At 38.5% G+C, this 12706-nt stretch overlaps 1 protein-coding gene across 1 annotated transcript in view; it reads left to right on the plus strand.

The window, feature by feature from the left end:
• baz1b (bromodomain adjacent to zinc finger domain, 1B) overlaps positions 1–12706 on the plus strand; it is a 96645-nt gene that overhangs the window by 60926 nt on the left and 23013 nt on the right. Inside the window, exon 13 of the mRNA XM_069911820.1 lies at positions 11917–12064. Within this exon, the coding sequence (XP_069767921.1) occupies positions 11917–12064 (148 nt within the window). The remainder of the gene's footprint in view (positions 1–11916; positions 12065–12706) is intronic.

Consider the following 12706-nt stretch of genomic DNA (forward strand, 5'->3'; position numbering starts at 1 on the left):
ATTGAACAATTTTTGCTAAATGTTGAACTTCCAAAGCTGGAAGAGAGAGAAAGGATAAAATTAGGATACTACCTTCACAAGGAAAGAAATCAACAAGACCCTGGGCACTCTACAGGCTTATAAATCCCTGGGAGAGGATGGATTTCCACCTACAGTTTATAGATGTGACTGAGTACATAGATATGATTTTGGGAGATAAATTGGGGCAGGTTTTTAGAGCAGGTCACATACAAACACTTTAAAACAGATTTTATTTAAAATACTGGAGCTATGCTCATGCTAGACATGTCAGCCCCAGAACCTTTGAAAAAGCTTTGGAGTGTGCCCAAGAGACTTCATTAATGGATTTTTTTTCCAAAAAGGCAAAAAATGAAAGAATTTGTCAGAGCCGCATTCCTTCTGGAGTAGAATTTGCTGTTCTAGGAGGGTCATGTGGTTTTGCAAACAGAGAGAGAGATAAACAGGCTTTGTTTCAGAGGGAGAGATCAGTTCTGCAGTTTTATAGTCAGCAACAGTAGCTGGGACTGGAACAAGACAAGCTGGCAAGCTTGTGGAAAACCCCATTTGGAAGATGGGTTGTGAGTGCTTAGTTCAGCCTGGTCAAAACCTTTGTGGTTCATGTAAGAGGAGAGAACTGGCTGCCTAATATTTCACTTGAAATAAGAGAAACAAAAAGGAACTCTGTGGTAACCTGAAAGAAAGAGGTTATCATCTGGAGAACCCTGAGGGGGCAAGTTTCTTCGGAAAGTCACTGAAGTGGCTGATTTTTGAAAAAGGAATCAGTTGTGAGTGTCCAGCGTACAACAAATCTCTTTTTGAAAACTGACAAGAACCTTCCTGAGCGGTAACCATTTACCTTTCAAGACAAATGCCTGGTGAACTTTATAAATGTTAAATTCTGTGCACAGTATAAGAATTGCCTGCAACCAGTGAACTTGGAAGAATGAGAAATGAGATTGGACTGTGAATCAAATAATTTTTCTGAACTTAAACACACATTACATACACATGCGCTTAGAATTAGAAGGGGGTCAAGTTAGGTTAATAATAATAATTAAAGTTTCATTCTGTTTTTATGTTTAAAGAAAATTAAAAGCAACTTTTGTTTAAGTCTTTGTGAATTTTTATTGCTGCTGGGTTTTGGGGTCCTCTAGGCCCATAACATTATCACCTCAGCTATTTTTTCTTGTGCCCTTCCACCCACAGACCCTCCCAGAGTCATTCTCAACTGTGGTTATTGCAGTGTTACCAAAAAAGAATAGGGACCCATAAAAACTTAGTCATACAGACCAATATCCCTGTTAAATGCTGAATAAAATACTAGCAAAAGTATTGGCTAATAGGTTAGGACAATAATTGCCAAAACTGAAACGTACGAACCAAGCAGGATTTGTTAAAGGAAGGCATTCCTCAAATAATGTAGGAAGATTATTTAATATGCACATGGCTAAATCTGAATGAAATCCAAATATGACAATCCCCCTGGACGCAGAAAAAGCATTCGACCATTTGGAATGACTCTTTATTTAAAACACTGGGAAAAAAATTGTTATAGGCAGAACATTTATAAATTGGATAAAAACTTTAGTTGTTATTATTTTAGGTTGTTGTTTCTGATATAATCAGCTGTCAGTGGTGTTCCCGTTGTGTAGATCGACTAGACCGGGGTACTCCCTGTCCCCAGCACTTTTTATTTTAGCGATTGAACTGCTGACAGAGATATTAAGGGAACGGATATAAAGGGCTTCAAAGTCAGGCAATAAGTAAACAAAATCAGTCTATTCGCCGATTATGAGTTATTATACCTATCAGAAGCAGATAAATCTTTGAAAAAATTATGTACTAGAAAAATATGGAAGAATACCAGGCTACAAAATAAATATGGATAAACGTGAGATGATGCTTTTAACAAATTCTGAATATGAAAGATACCAAAAAGGAAATGTATTTAAATGGAAGATGAATGGAATAAAATATTTTGGAATAGCAACTGACAATAACTGGCAAAATCTGTACAAACTAAATTATCTTCCTCTTCTTGGGAAGATAGAAGGAGACCTACAGAAATGGGGAGACTTATCAATTACTTTGGTGGGAAGGGTTAACTGCATCAAAATGAAAGTGATGCCAAGACTGCAAAACCTTTTTCAATCACTGCCTATTTTGTTATCCAAAAACTTTTTTTTAAAGCTACTAACCACCATATTAGACAGTTCCTATGGAATAATAAGGTAACAAGAACTGAATTGAAAAAACTGACGTGGGACTACGCGCTGGGAGGACTTAGATTTCCAGATTTCAAAAAATATTACTTAGCTGCACAGGCTAGATTTCTTGCAGCCTTCTTTACTGAAGACAACCCCCCCCACCAGTCTTGGGTTCAAGTGGGAATGTACTCAATAGAGGAGGGGCAAGCAAAGGACTTGATCTATTAATGGAGTTTCAAATCACTAAAGAAAAAGGATAACCCCATTCTAATACATATGATTAGAAATTATTGAATGCATTAAAACAAAAAGGGATATCAATAAAAACACCATTATATTTTTAAAAAAATGTGATTGCCTATGAACATGGGGAATAGAATATTAAATTAATGGAATGACAAATTCATGGTATGATATATTATTATATGGAAGGAGCTCTTCTATCCTTTGGCCAATGGGACCTTCTTCTGTTTTCTCCAGCTTAGATCATTCTTAAGAAAATGATGGGGACCAACGGTGACCCCACCTGAAATTAATGAAACTGAACGAATGATTTGGTTGAAGAATACATCCAAATTTATAACAAAAATATATTATGCTGTCCAGAGCAAAAGTTCAAAACCAGGTTTGCAGAGTTCAAGGGAAAGATGGGAGTCAGACTTGGGTGTGGCGATTTCAGAAAGAAGGTGGTCAGATTGGAGAAAGGACAGCATGTTATCAATTATAAATGCAAGAGGTGGACTGGTTCAGTATAATTTTTTTTACACCAGTTATATCTTGCTCCACAAAAGTTCCACAAATCAAAAGCCAAAATTTCAGAGATGGGTTTCTTTTGTGGGGCTGAGGCAGGAACATTTTTACATGCCACATGATCGTGCAAGAAAGTGATGCCATTTTGGCAAGAAATTGCAGAAAAATTACCAGGATAACAGGAGTGGCCTTCATGGGCGACCCAGAGCTATATTTATTAGGTAATTTCTTGGAAATAAGCGACAAATTCACCAAATATCAAATCTCATTTATAAAAATAGCACTGGCAGTAACGAAAAAATATATTGCGATCTCTTGAAAGGCAGACTTACCTCTATTTACAGCATGGTAGTCTGTGGAAATGAACAGCTGCATACCTGTGGGGGGGGAAAAAAAAAATCACATATCTTAAAGAATAAATAAGAAACTTTTGTAAAGGTCTGGCAGCCATACCTGGACCACATAGGGACCCAGATACATTAATAAAACTGAACAAAAAAGATATATTTATTAGTTACTTTTCTCTTATGTATACATGTATATGTATATAAGTATGCATGTATATGTATGCATATAAGTATGTGTATGCATATGTATGTATGTGTGTGTATGCATATGTGTGTATGCATATGTATGTGTGTGCGTGTGTATATGTGTGTATGCATATGTATGTGTGTGTATGCATATGTATGTGTGTCTATGCATATGTGTGTGCGTGTGTATATGTGTGTGTATGCATATGTATGTGTGTGCATGTATATGTGTGTATGCATATGTATGTGTGTGCATGCATATGTCTGTATGCATATGTATGTGTGTGTGTATGCATATGTGTGTGTATGCATATGTGTGTGCATGCATATATATGTATGTGTATGTATATGTAAGTATGCATATGTATGTATGCATATGTATGTGTGTGTATGCATATGTGTATGTGTGCGCGTATGCCGGTGCGTGCCCGCGTATGCCGGTGCGTGCACGCGTATGCCGGTGCGTGCCCGCGTATGCCGGTGCGCGCACGTGTGTGAATGCATAACGAAGTTTCCCAAACTCTATGTACTTAATATGTTATGTAAGCTCTAACAGTGAACAGATCTGTATGTATGGCAGGGAGGGAGGGACTGTTTTGTTTTTGTTTTTGCTAAAAAAGTTCAATATATTGTATATTAAAATGTTACTATATATGATTTTTGTGGGGGAAAAAAAACAAAAATAAATTATTTTTAAAAAGATGATTTTCAAGATTAGCAGCCCAAAATCCATAAAAATACACCCAAAAGTATTGAGGAAGCAAAATCTTCGTTGTCCAGTGAAATCAGTAACTTGTGTGAACAGTGATGTTATGCTACTAGTTTATACATCAAACACAAGGCTGGTTCTCCTTTAATGTGCAAGTGTTGATCTTGGTCAATGCATTGTTAGTAATAACTATGAAATGTGACTTGCTAGTTCCTATTCTGTGGCTCCTATGTGTTATTCAGCAGACCTCCCACACATCTGTAGTGCATAGTTGCAAATGCTGCCAACATGACTGTGCAATGCAGGAGAATCTGGAATTGGTCAGTGATCAAAGCACTGTCTTCTGTTTTAAGGAATCATATGATAATTGGCTGGCAGTTGCTGATTGCTTTATGATGTATTAGAATAAGTTACAACTTCAGCTTTTGTTGCAATGTTGTAGTCTGTGCTTGTTAATTTTGTGGGAAGATAGATTGGATTGAATTTCCAGAGGACACTGGTGTCTCAGATTTTGTTTTCTGATGACAATTTCATAGCAGTCTAATATAACGAGAGACGGACTTTTCAACCAGCCCAATGAGAGCTAGTCCCTCATTCGGAGGACTCGTTCAGCAAGAACCTTAAAATTGAAATCTCAGAATGCAAAATGCCACTTTTGTTTTATTGCTAGTCGGTAGATTTAAGCAAAAGGACTGTGGCAAGAAGATTATTAGCTTTCAGTGTTTGGCCCTTAAACTAGAGCAAATGTGTCATAGCAAGAACCATGTTGTTCTGCAATACCACAGAGCAAATTATTGACATATTTACACTTCAGCAGTCTTGATTGTTCGAGTGGTGCTTTGCTCTGTTCAATGGAGCAAGTTGTTTGCTCCAAGCTTTTTAATGATGGTGGCTTAGCAGGTTTAAGGGAGAATGAGAATTAGGAGAATGGCAGTTATAGCAATGCCTTTGCCCCATTGTTGGAAGCCAGCTGGTATGACAGCTTATAGAGAGCATATTGCCAATGCCATTGTAGTTTCTTTTCCTCTTTCTGATGTTTGCATTTATCCAATGATAAAAGTTGATAGAAAAGTGGCCTTCTGAACCACGTTTATGACAGAAAAATGCCCTGTGGACTCACTTGATACCTGTTTTTGTTTATCTGTTGTGAAGAGCTTGCTTGCATTCTTTTAACAGAGTCTAGCACCCTGTAACTGCAAAATGTGAAGAATGTGAAAGGTAGCCTTGATGAATAAACTTGCAGAGCTCTGATCCTGGAAGTCCAATGTCCTGCCATGCAATTTAAAGGCCACCTGATGGTCCAGGCACCAGCAGTGACAGTATTGATATTACTATCAATCTAAAGAAAGAATTAATTGGTGTGTTGGAGTATAACACAATTACAATACACTCTGATTATCCAAAATCAGATTCTCCAAATATTTTTCGGAACTGAACTGACTGCAGACATCAGGCTCCCGGCGGCAGCAGTGGACCTCGGGCTCCCAGCACAAGTGGGGCCTCAGTGGGGAGGTGTCAGTGGCTAGCATTTTTTGTAGGAATTAAAAATTATTTTAATGCTTAAAAAGCCTTTCCTTCTTGTATTGTTGGTATGGGCTGTTTTTAAAAAAAAATGACAAATTCTCCAAAAAAATTTATCCGAAACAGGCCTGATCCTGTTCTCTGATTTCCAAAGTTATTCTGATTTCATTGAGTTGAACTTCTGATGGATTTCAACGTTGTCACTTTATCCTTGATAATGGAACATTCAAGCAACAATGATAATTGGCCAGAATTGACAGTCACTTGGACAAGCTGGACGATTTAGAGAAACCCATAAAGCATAGGAGCAGCATTAGACCATTCAGCGTGTCTATCCTGCTCTGATATTCTTGGCAATGGTGATATATTTTTCTTCTGTACATTCACATACTTTCTCCCCATAACACTGGAGCTAACCAATCAAGGACCTAGCAACCTCCAGTTCTTCTTGAATCTATTCTAAAGAGACATCCAAAAGACATTCTAAAGAGGGCCATGGTTGAAGTTATGGGTGCAGCTCTGGCATATTTTCACTAAGATTGTAATGAAATATAAATGCACAACACATTATTTCCTCCAATGAATTTCAAGTTGCCCCTGAGCTGATCTAACCTCTTGTAAAAATCCTTATCTATCTCCCGATACCAGTTGCTCAAGGTACTGTTGTCTTATTCTCTCAATTATGCTGTGAATGAAAGGAGATCAAAGATTGACATACAAAACTCGATGGACAAATTTCAAAGGAAAACAAGAACTGAAAGATCTAGGAGTATTTTTGGAGAGTCATTGAAAGTAACAAGAATAGTAGAGAAAGTGGTGAGAATCATATGGGATCCTGTTTTATAAATAGAAGGAAAATACATGAACAAAATATTAAGGAGTCTTTATGGAATATTATTTGTCCTACAATTGGATATAGCGTTCAGTTTGCAAGCTATAATTGAGGAAAGATGCAATGACTTCGGAGGTTAGGGAGAGATTTTCTAAATGAAACCAATGTCTTCAGTTCTGTTAATAGAAAGTGGGATTATTTTCCTTCAAATATAGGAGGTTGCAAAGAGCTCTTCTATTTAAAATAAGAAGAGGTAGAGATAACAAATAGAAACTTCTCATTTGCTCAGGTAAGTCGAGATCAAAGGATAATTGGTAAAACAAAACAAAAATGACACAAGATAGCAGAAATTTAAGGGTAAATTGTGCCTCATTTAAATAGCTTTATAGAGGGTTGATTGATAGGAACTTCTAAAAGGCACCTCATAAAGTTCCATATGGTGAGCTTGTCACCAAGTTTGAAAATCATAGAACGAAAGTTGCAGTTAGGATAAAGAATTAGCTAAGTAGTGAGAAGTGGTGAAAGTAAAAGTTTCGAGGGAAGTGTCCAATATTTGTTTGGAGACTTTGCCAGGACCACTGTTTTCAATTTCATTTTCTCTATATTAATACTTGGACGTGAGTTTTTCTAAATTTGCAAATTACCTGAACATGGAAGCAGTGAATTGTGGGAGAGTAGTAATAGACTGCAGGAAAATATTGACAGGCAGGTGAAACATGCATTTTGGGAAATGTGAGGTGTTTATAGCTTCACAAAGACCAAAAAGAGGCAAATATAAAATCGTCGGGTACAATATGTAAACAAAAGTTTGAAAGCAACAGAAGTGAACTAGTCATATCCCAGTCTTCAGTACAGCTACACGATCCTCTATCCAGACATCTAGAATCCAGAAAACTCCAAAATCCGGCAAGTGGGGAGAGAGGCAGCAGCGCGGGTCGACCGGATGGAGGGGGGGGGAGAATGGGGGACCCACAGCGCAAGTCAGGCGGGCGAGGGGGGGGGGGAGACCGGCAGCACGAGTTGGGCCACAAAGCGGGAGACCGGTAGCGCGAGTCGGGCCGCGAAGCGGGCCGGTGGGAAACCACCAGTGCGAATCTGGCAGGCGAGGTGGAAGACCGGCAACTCAAGTCGGGCTGGAGGGGGGTTGGGGGAGATGGCAGCGCAACTGGAAGGGGGAGAGATTTTCTAAATGAAACCAACATCTTCAGTTCTGTAAATAGAAGCTGGGATCATTTTTCTTTAAATATAGGAGGTTGCGGGAGGCTGGCAGCACGAGTCGGACGGGCAGGAGACCATCATTGTGAGTCGGGCCGGCAAGGGGAGGGGGAGATCGGCAGCGCGAGTCGGACAGGCGGGAGACCGCCAGCACGAATCTAGCCGGCGAGGGGGAGACTGGCAGCGCGTCGAGCCGCGAAGGGGAAACTGGCAGCGTGAGTCGGCCTGCCCCCCCTTGGCCTGACTCACGCTGCCGGTCTCTCCCCCTTGCTGGCCAGATTTGCACTGGTGGATACGGCAGCACAATTCGGGTGGGGCTTCCAAAATTCAGAACACAATCTCCCCGAAGGGTTCCGGATAAAGGATCATGTACCTGTATTTGATTTTAATAATTTTGGATCAATGACCTATCCAGATTGTATCAAAAGATGTATGTTCTTGTGAAAGGTTGTCAATCTGTTGAAACCTCAGTTTCTTCTGCCTGCATAAATGTTTCCTGACTGCTGGATATTGCCTGCATTTTCTTATTTCAGATTTCCAGCAAATGCAATGTGTTTTTTAATCTTGCAGTTCCAGCTCGTTCTATTCCCTTTATCCATGTCCTATTTGCATCTTATGCCATTAGCTGGTATTCCCCACATTTGTTTGCCAGTACCACTATTTGCATCATTTAATCCCTTTTCGTCTCCACTCTGTCAAATATTATTTTTGTTTTCTCTAGCCATCCCCTCCTCTGCAGCCTAAAGCATGCTTGTTCAAAGCCCCAAACTGAAGCAACACTTCAGTTATGAATTTGTAGGGATCATCAACTGCATCCGGTGCTCCATTTGTGGCCTTCTCGATATGGGAGAGACGGGACTCAGATTGGGAGATTGTTTTGTTGAACACTTTCACTCTGCCCGCTGCAATAACAGAGGCAGGTGGCCAATCTTTTTAATTCCACACATTTCCATATCATGTCTGTCTCTGCCAAATGGAGGCTACCTCCAAATCAGAGGACCAATACCTAACGTTTTGTATTGGCCCTCTCCAACCAGGCAGGATTAACATCGTCTTCTAGTTTCTGTTAAACCCCTCCTCAAGTCTCTTTCCCTATTTCTCTGTCTCCTTTGCTTCAGCTCCTACCCTCTTCTCTTCAATCAGAGAGCTAACTTTCCCCCCCACTTTTCAGTTTTTTCTCTTCTTTCTTCTCATCCATATCCATCTATGACCTCTCCCCCTGCCCCTTCATTCCAATTCTCCCTTCCTCTCCCCATATTTTTATTCAGAAGCCTGCCAGCTTTTTGCTCATGCCGAAGGCCTCCGGCCTGAATTAGTTGCCCTTTACTCTCTATAGATGCTGCATGACCTGCTGAGTTTCTCCAGCACTTTTATGTATTGAACTACAATCACAGTGACTGCAGATTTTTCTGTTTAACTCTTTGTTTGCAACTTTTTTTTTGGTAACACAAACTTTATTTTTGTGACGATGGGTCATTGATCTGATATGTTAAATATTTCTCTCCATAGATGCTGGAAACATGCTCATTGTTTTAAATGTGATTATTTCAGATTTTGAGCATTTACAGCTTTTTTGATGTATGTATGTGTAGTTTGTTGAAAGTGATATGACAAGTTAAAAGAATGCTTCAAAAAGAATATAGATCTTTGGCTTTATAAATAGTGGCACAGAGTCTAAGGGGAAGCAAGTCATGGTAAGCCATTGGAGGTAGAACTGTGATTCAAGCTGAAATTCTTCAATTTTCTTTGGTCACAACTGTTACCAGATGACTGGAGGAAAGCAAATGCAGTCTCCCATTTCAAGAAATGTTTCCTGAAATTTACCCTATCTTCACCTCAATTTTTTTACACCTCATTCATGTTCCCTTTTACATTCTAGTGAAAATAAACCTTGCTTCCCCGTTTTCTTCAGTTCAATGGCACCCTGCATAGGCCCTCCATTAATAGTGAATTTGCAAGTAATAAACCATATATGGTTATAAGAAAAATGTTAATCAGCACTTGGGCATTGATAGAGACTGTCCCTCTGTAGGCAAGAATTTCTAGACACCAACTGTACCAAAATAGAAGCCAAGGTACTAGCCAATGAGTTGACTTGGTGGCAACAAGGGTGAGTTACAAATTAAATCAAGTTATTTGAAGCAATTCTGGTATACTTTGGTGAAAAGCAGATGTTGGGGAGCCATTTCATTGACCACTTTTTTTAATTCCTTCTACTACTAATCCATTGCTGAGTTATGGATGTTAATTCAGGGGATATAATGCTGTATATATTGAGTCCGGCACCTTCACCAGTTTCCGTTTGACTCTTGAAGTTTCGTCTGTAAAGTACCTCATTAAAATGACTGTTCTCAATGACCCCTCATTCAACCCCTCTCCAAAGCCAGGATGCTAAAGTGATTTCTAGTTGACAACTGCTATCACTACTGAGATCAAATAAAGCAGTCTGGACCTTGAATTGTCCCTAGGAACATCTGGTCTTGTGTACTTCTGTTTAGTACTTTGAATCTTTTGCTATCAATCTACAAGGAATCTCCAGAATTTTTTAATGTATACCATTCATTGCTGGATAATGGTTTTGTATTTGGGTAACGCTGGAAGAGATTAATCCACTTATGTTCAGGTCATTGCACTTCAAACACTAAAGTAAACCTGAGTATAAAATTGATACTGTTTGGCATTACAAAGCTGTAATCTAATTCTAGGATTCTTTAAATCAAATTTCAATAGCTTCTGAACCCTTCAATTATTTTGCAACCCTGTAATTCCATGCCTGCATTTTTTCCATTTAAAGCAAAATATATTACCTAGTTGAGGTAGTGTGAGGGTGCACGGCTGTGTAAAGTGGGTGCAGCTGCTCATCTGCCGCTGAATGACAAATGCCTATTGAATGGCAGTTCTGTGTGACTGGTCACTGTAATATGAGAAAAAGAGGCTCTTAAAGTGAGTTGTTGCTTCGTTTGAAATTGGCAGTAACGATATTAATTTTGCAGATTGTTAAGGTGTTCTAAAAAGTGAAGATATTTCTCGGTATTTAAGTTAAATTAGATTACTGCTGATTTGTTTGTTTATTCAAGTTTTGCTTTTATGGGTAAAAAAAATGACTTCTTAGTAACCACATTCTTTGTGTGTCTGAAAGGAAGAATTGTTGTTTCCACTCTAATTCACATTTTCATTTGGCTGTCGATACTTTGAAACTGCTGTCTTATTTTATTAAATAGCCTTTTAGATTTTTAAACCAAGTTCATCGTCATTTAATCAACTGAAGTTCTTCCCTTTCCTTTTGAATCAAATATTCTTAGGTTTTCAATCGCAGAAAATAAAAGCTCTGTAATGTTTATGTATAATTAATAATAAAGTATTGCATTTGATCTGCGCATTTGAATTAGATATTCAGTTGGTAAACAAAGTTATCTAAAATCTTGGAGTAGATGTGAAACCCAATTCTGCCAACTTGGCTATAAGTGGAGGTAGTAAAGTTGAACAATGAGATGTTTAGAATCTTGGGTTCCCTTGATAGTAGAACAACCCAAACTAAATCATCTGGGTTTCTGTTGAATATTGTGCAATTGAGTTTGGTAGAATTGGCTGCAGAAGTGAGAGATCCTGCTTTGTAGATGTATTTTGGGTATTTCCAACTTTAACTTGCTTCAGGTTAAAAGTGAAATAATTCCCAGAAAGAATAATTTTCAGTATTAAATAAGACTTCTCTATAGTTCCTAAAACATTTACTTTTGAGGCTCTGCATTACCATGACATTAACTTAAACAAGGAATTTAGAAAACATTCTCAACAAAATAATGGCCTAATTTTTGCCTTTGTGCTTCATTTAAGTTGAAAGTAGACCAAAAGTAATAAGATGATGCCATGTCATTAAGCTGCTTAATTTCACACATTGTGTGAACTTACAAAATAATTTATTACTGAATGCACTTTAATCAGAGCGTTCAATTTCTGTGTAATGCAAAATAATGTCAAAAGTTCCTTTAGACTCTTTCAAAAGCTTATCTTGGAATATTTTTTGTTGAGAATTATTATTGGCTTTACTGAAGCTTCTAGACTGCCTCTGTTTGTATATATCTGTGCTTGCATCTGGACTGTTTCTAAAGTTTCTTGTTTTGTAATTGCTTTTTACTAACTTGCCTACAGGTTGCTTCTGCACTGGAGCTATGGAAAAGTGCAATCAGAGAGGCTCAGACCTTCTCACGCATGCATGTGTTGCTGGGAATGCTGGATGCCTGTATAAAATGGGACATGTCAACTGAAAATGCCCGGTGTAAAGTGTGCCGTAAGAAGGGTAAGCAATGCAATTGATTACAGGAAGTCTTGGGGAAGTACCACAGTCTCTATTTTAATGGGATTCTTCAAGTCTAGATGTGCAAAGCTAGTTTTTAATCTGAAGGAGTAAGCTTAGCTTCGTAGTACAACTTCTAGCATTTTGAATATCAACTATTCCTTTTTAGTGTCTGTCAGTGTTGACATTACTTGTTAGGAATTTTGATCTTCAGTTCAGACTTAGTTCTGCTAGCTATTTTCTCTGTCAGGTGAATCCCAGGTTTTTGTGTATACTACGAGGCTTCTGGGGTATTATACTGCATACCAGGTATTATATTGCTTCACACCATCCCTTGTTACAAAATGTGTCTCTATTAAATTCTGTATGTTGTCTGATCGTTTACTGGACAGTAGATGTTCTAATGCAGAGTTGCTGTTATTCTCACTTGTCTGCCACACCTCCAACTAAAGTATCAAGGGGGCATGACTTTGGGAGACAATTCTACTGTTTATCAGCCCATTCGCATGATTTTCTGTTTTCTGTCTTGAATCTGACAATTTTGTAGCCAAGCTGACACACTGTCCTATTCCATGAGCGGTTATCAATTGCTACTTGCATAGTCAATTTCTGATGTTGATCCCTCTCCTGAATGTATCTATTTTG

Source organism: Narcine bancroftii, chromosome 14, assembly GCF_036971445.1.
Source record: "Narcine bancroftii isolate sNarBan1 chromosome 14, sNarBan1.hap1, whole genome shotgun sequence".
NCBI lineage: Eukaryota > Metazoa > Chordata > Chondrichthyes > Torpediniformes > Narcinidae > Narcine > Narcine bancroftii.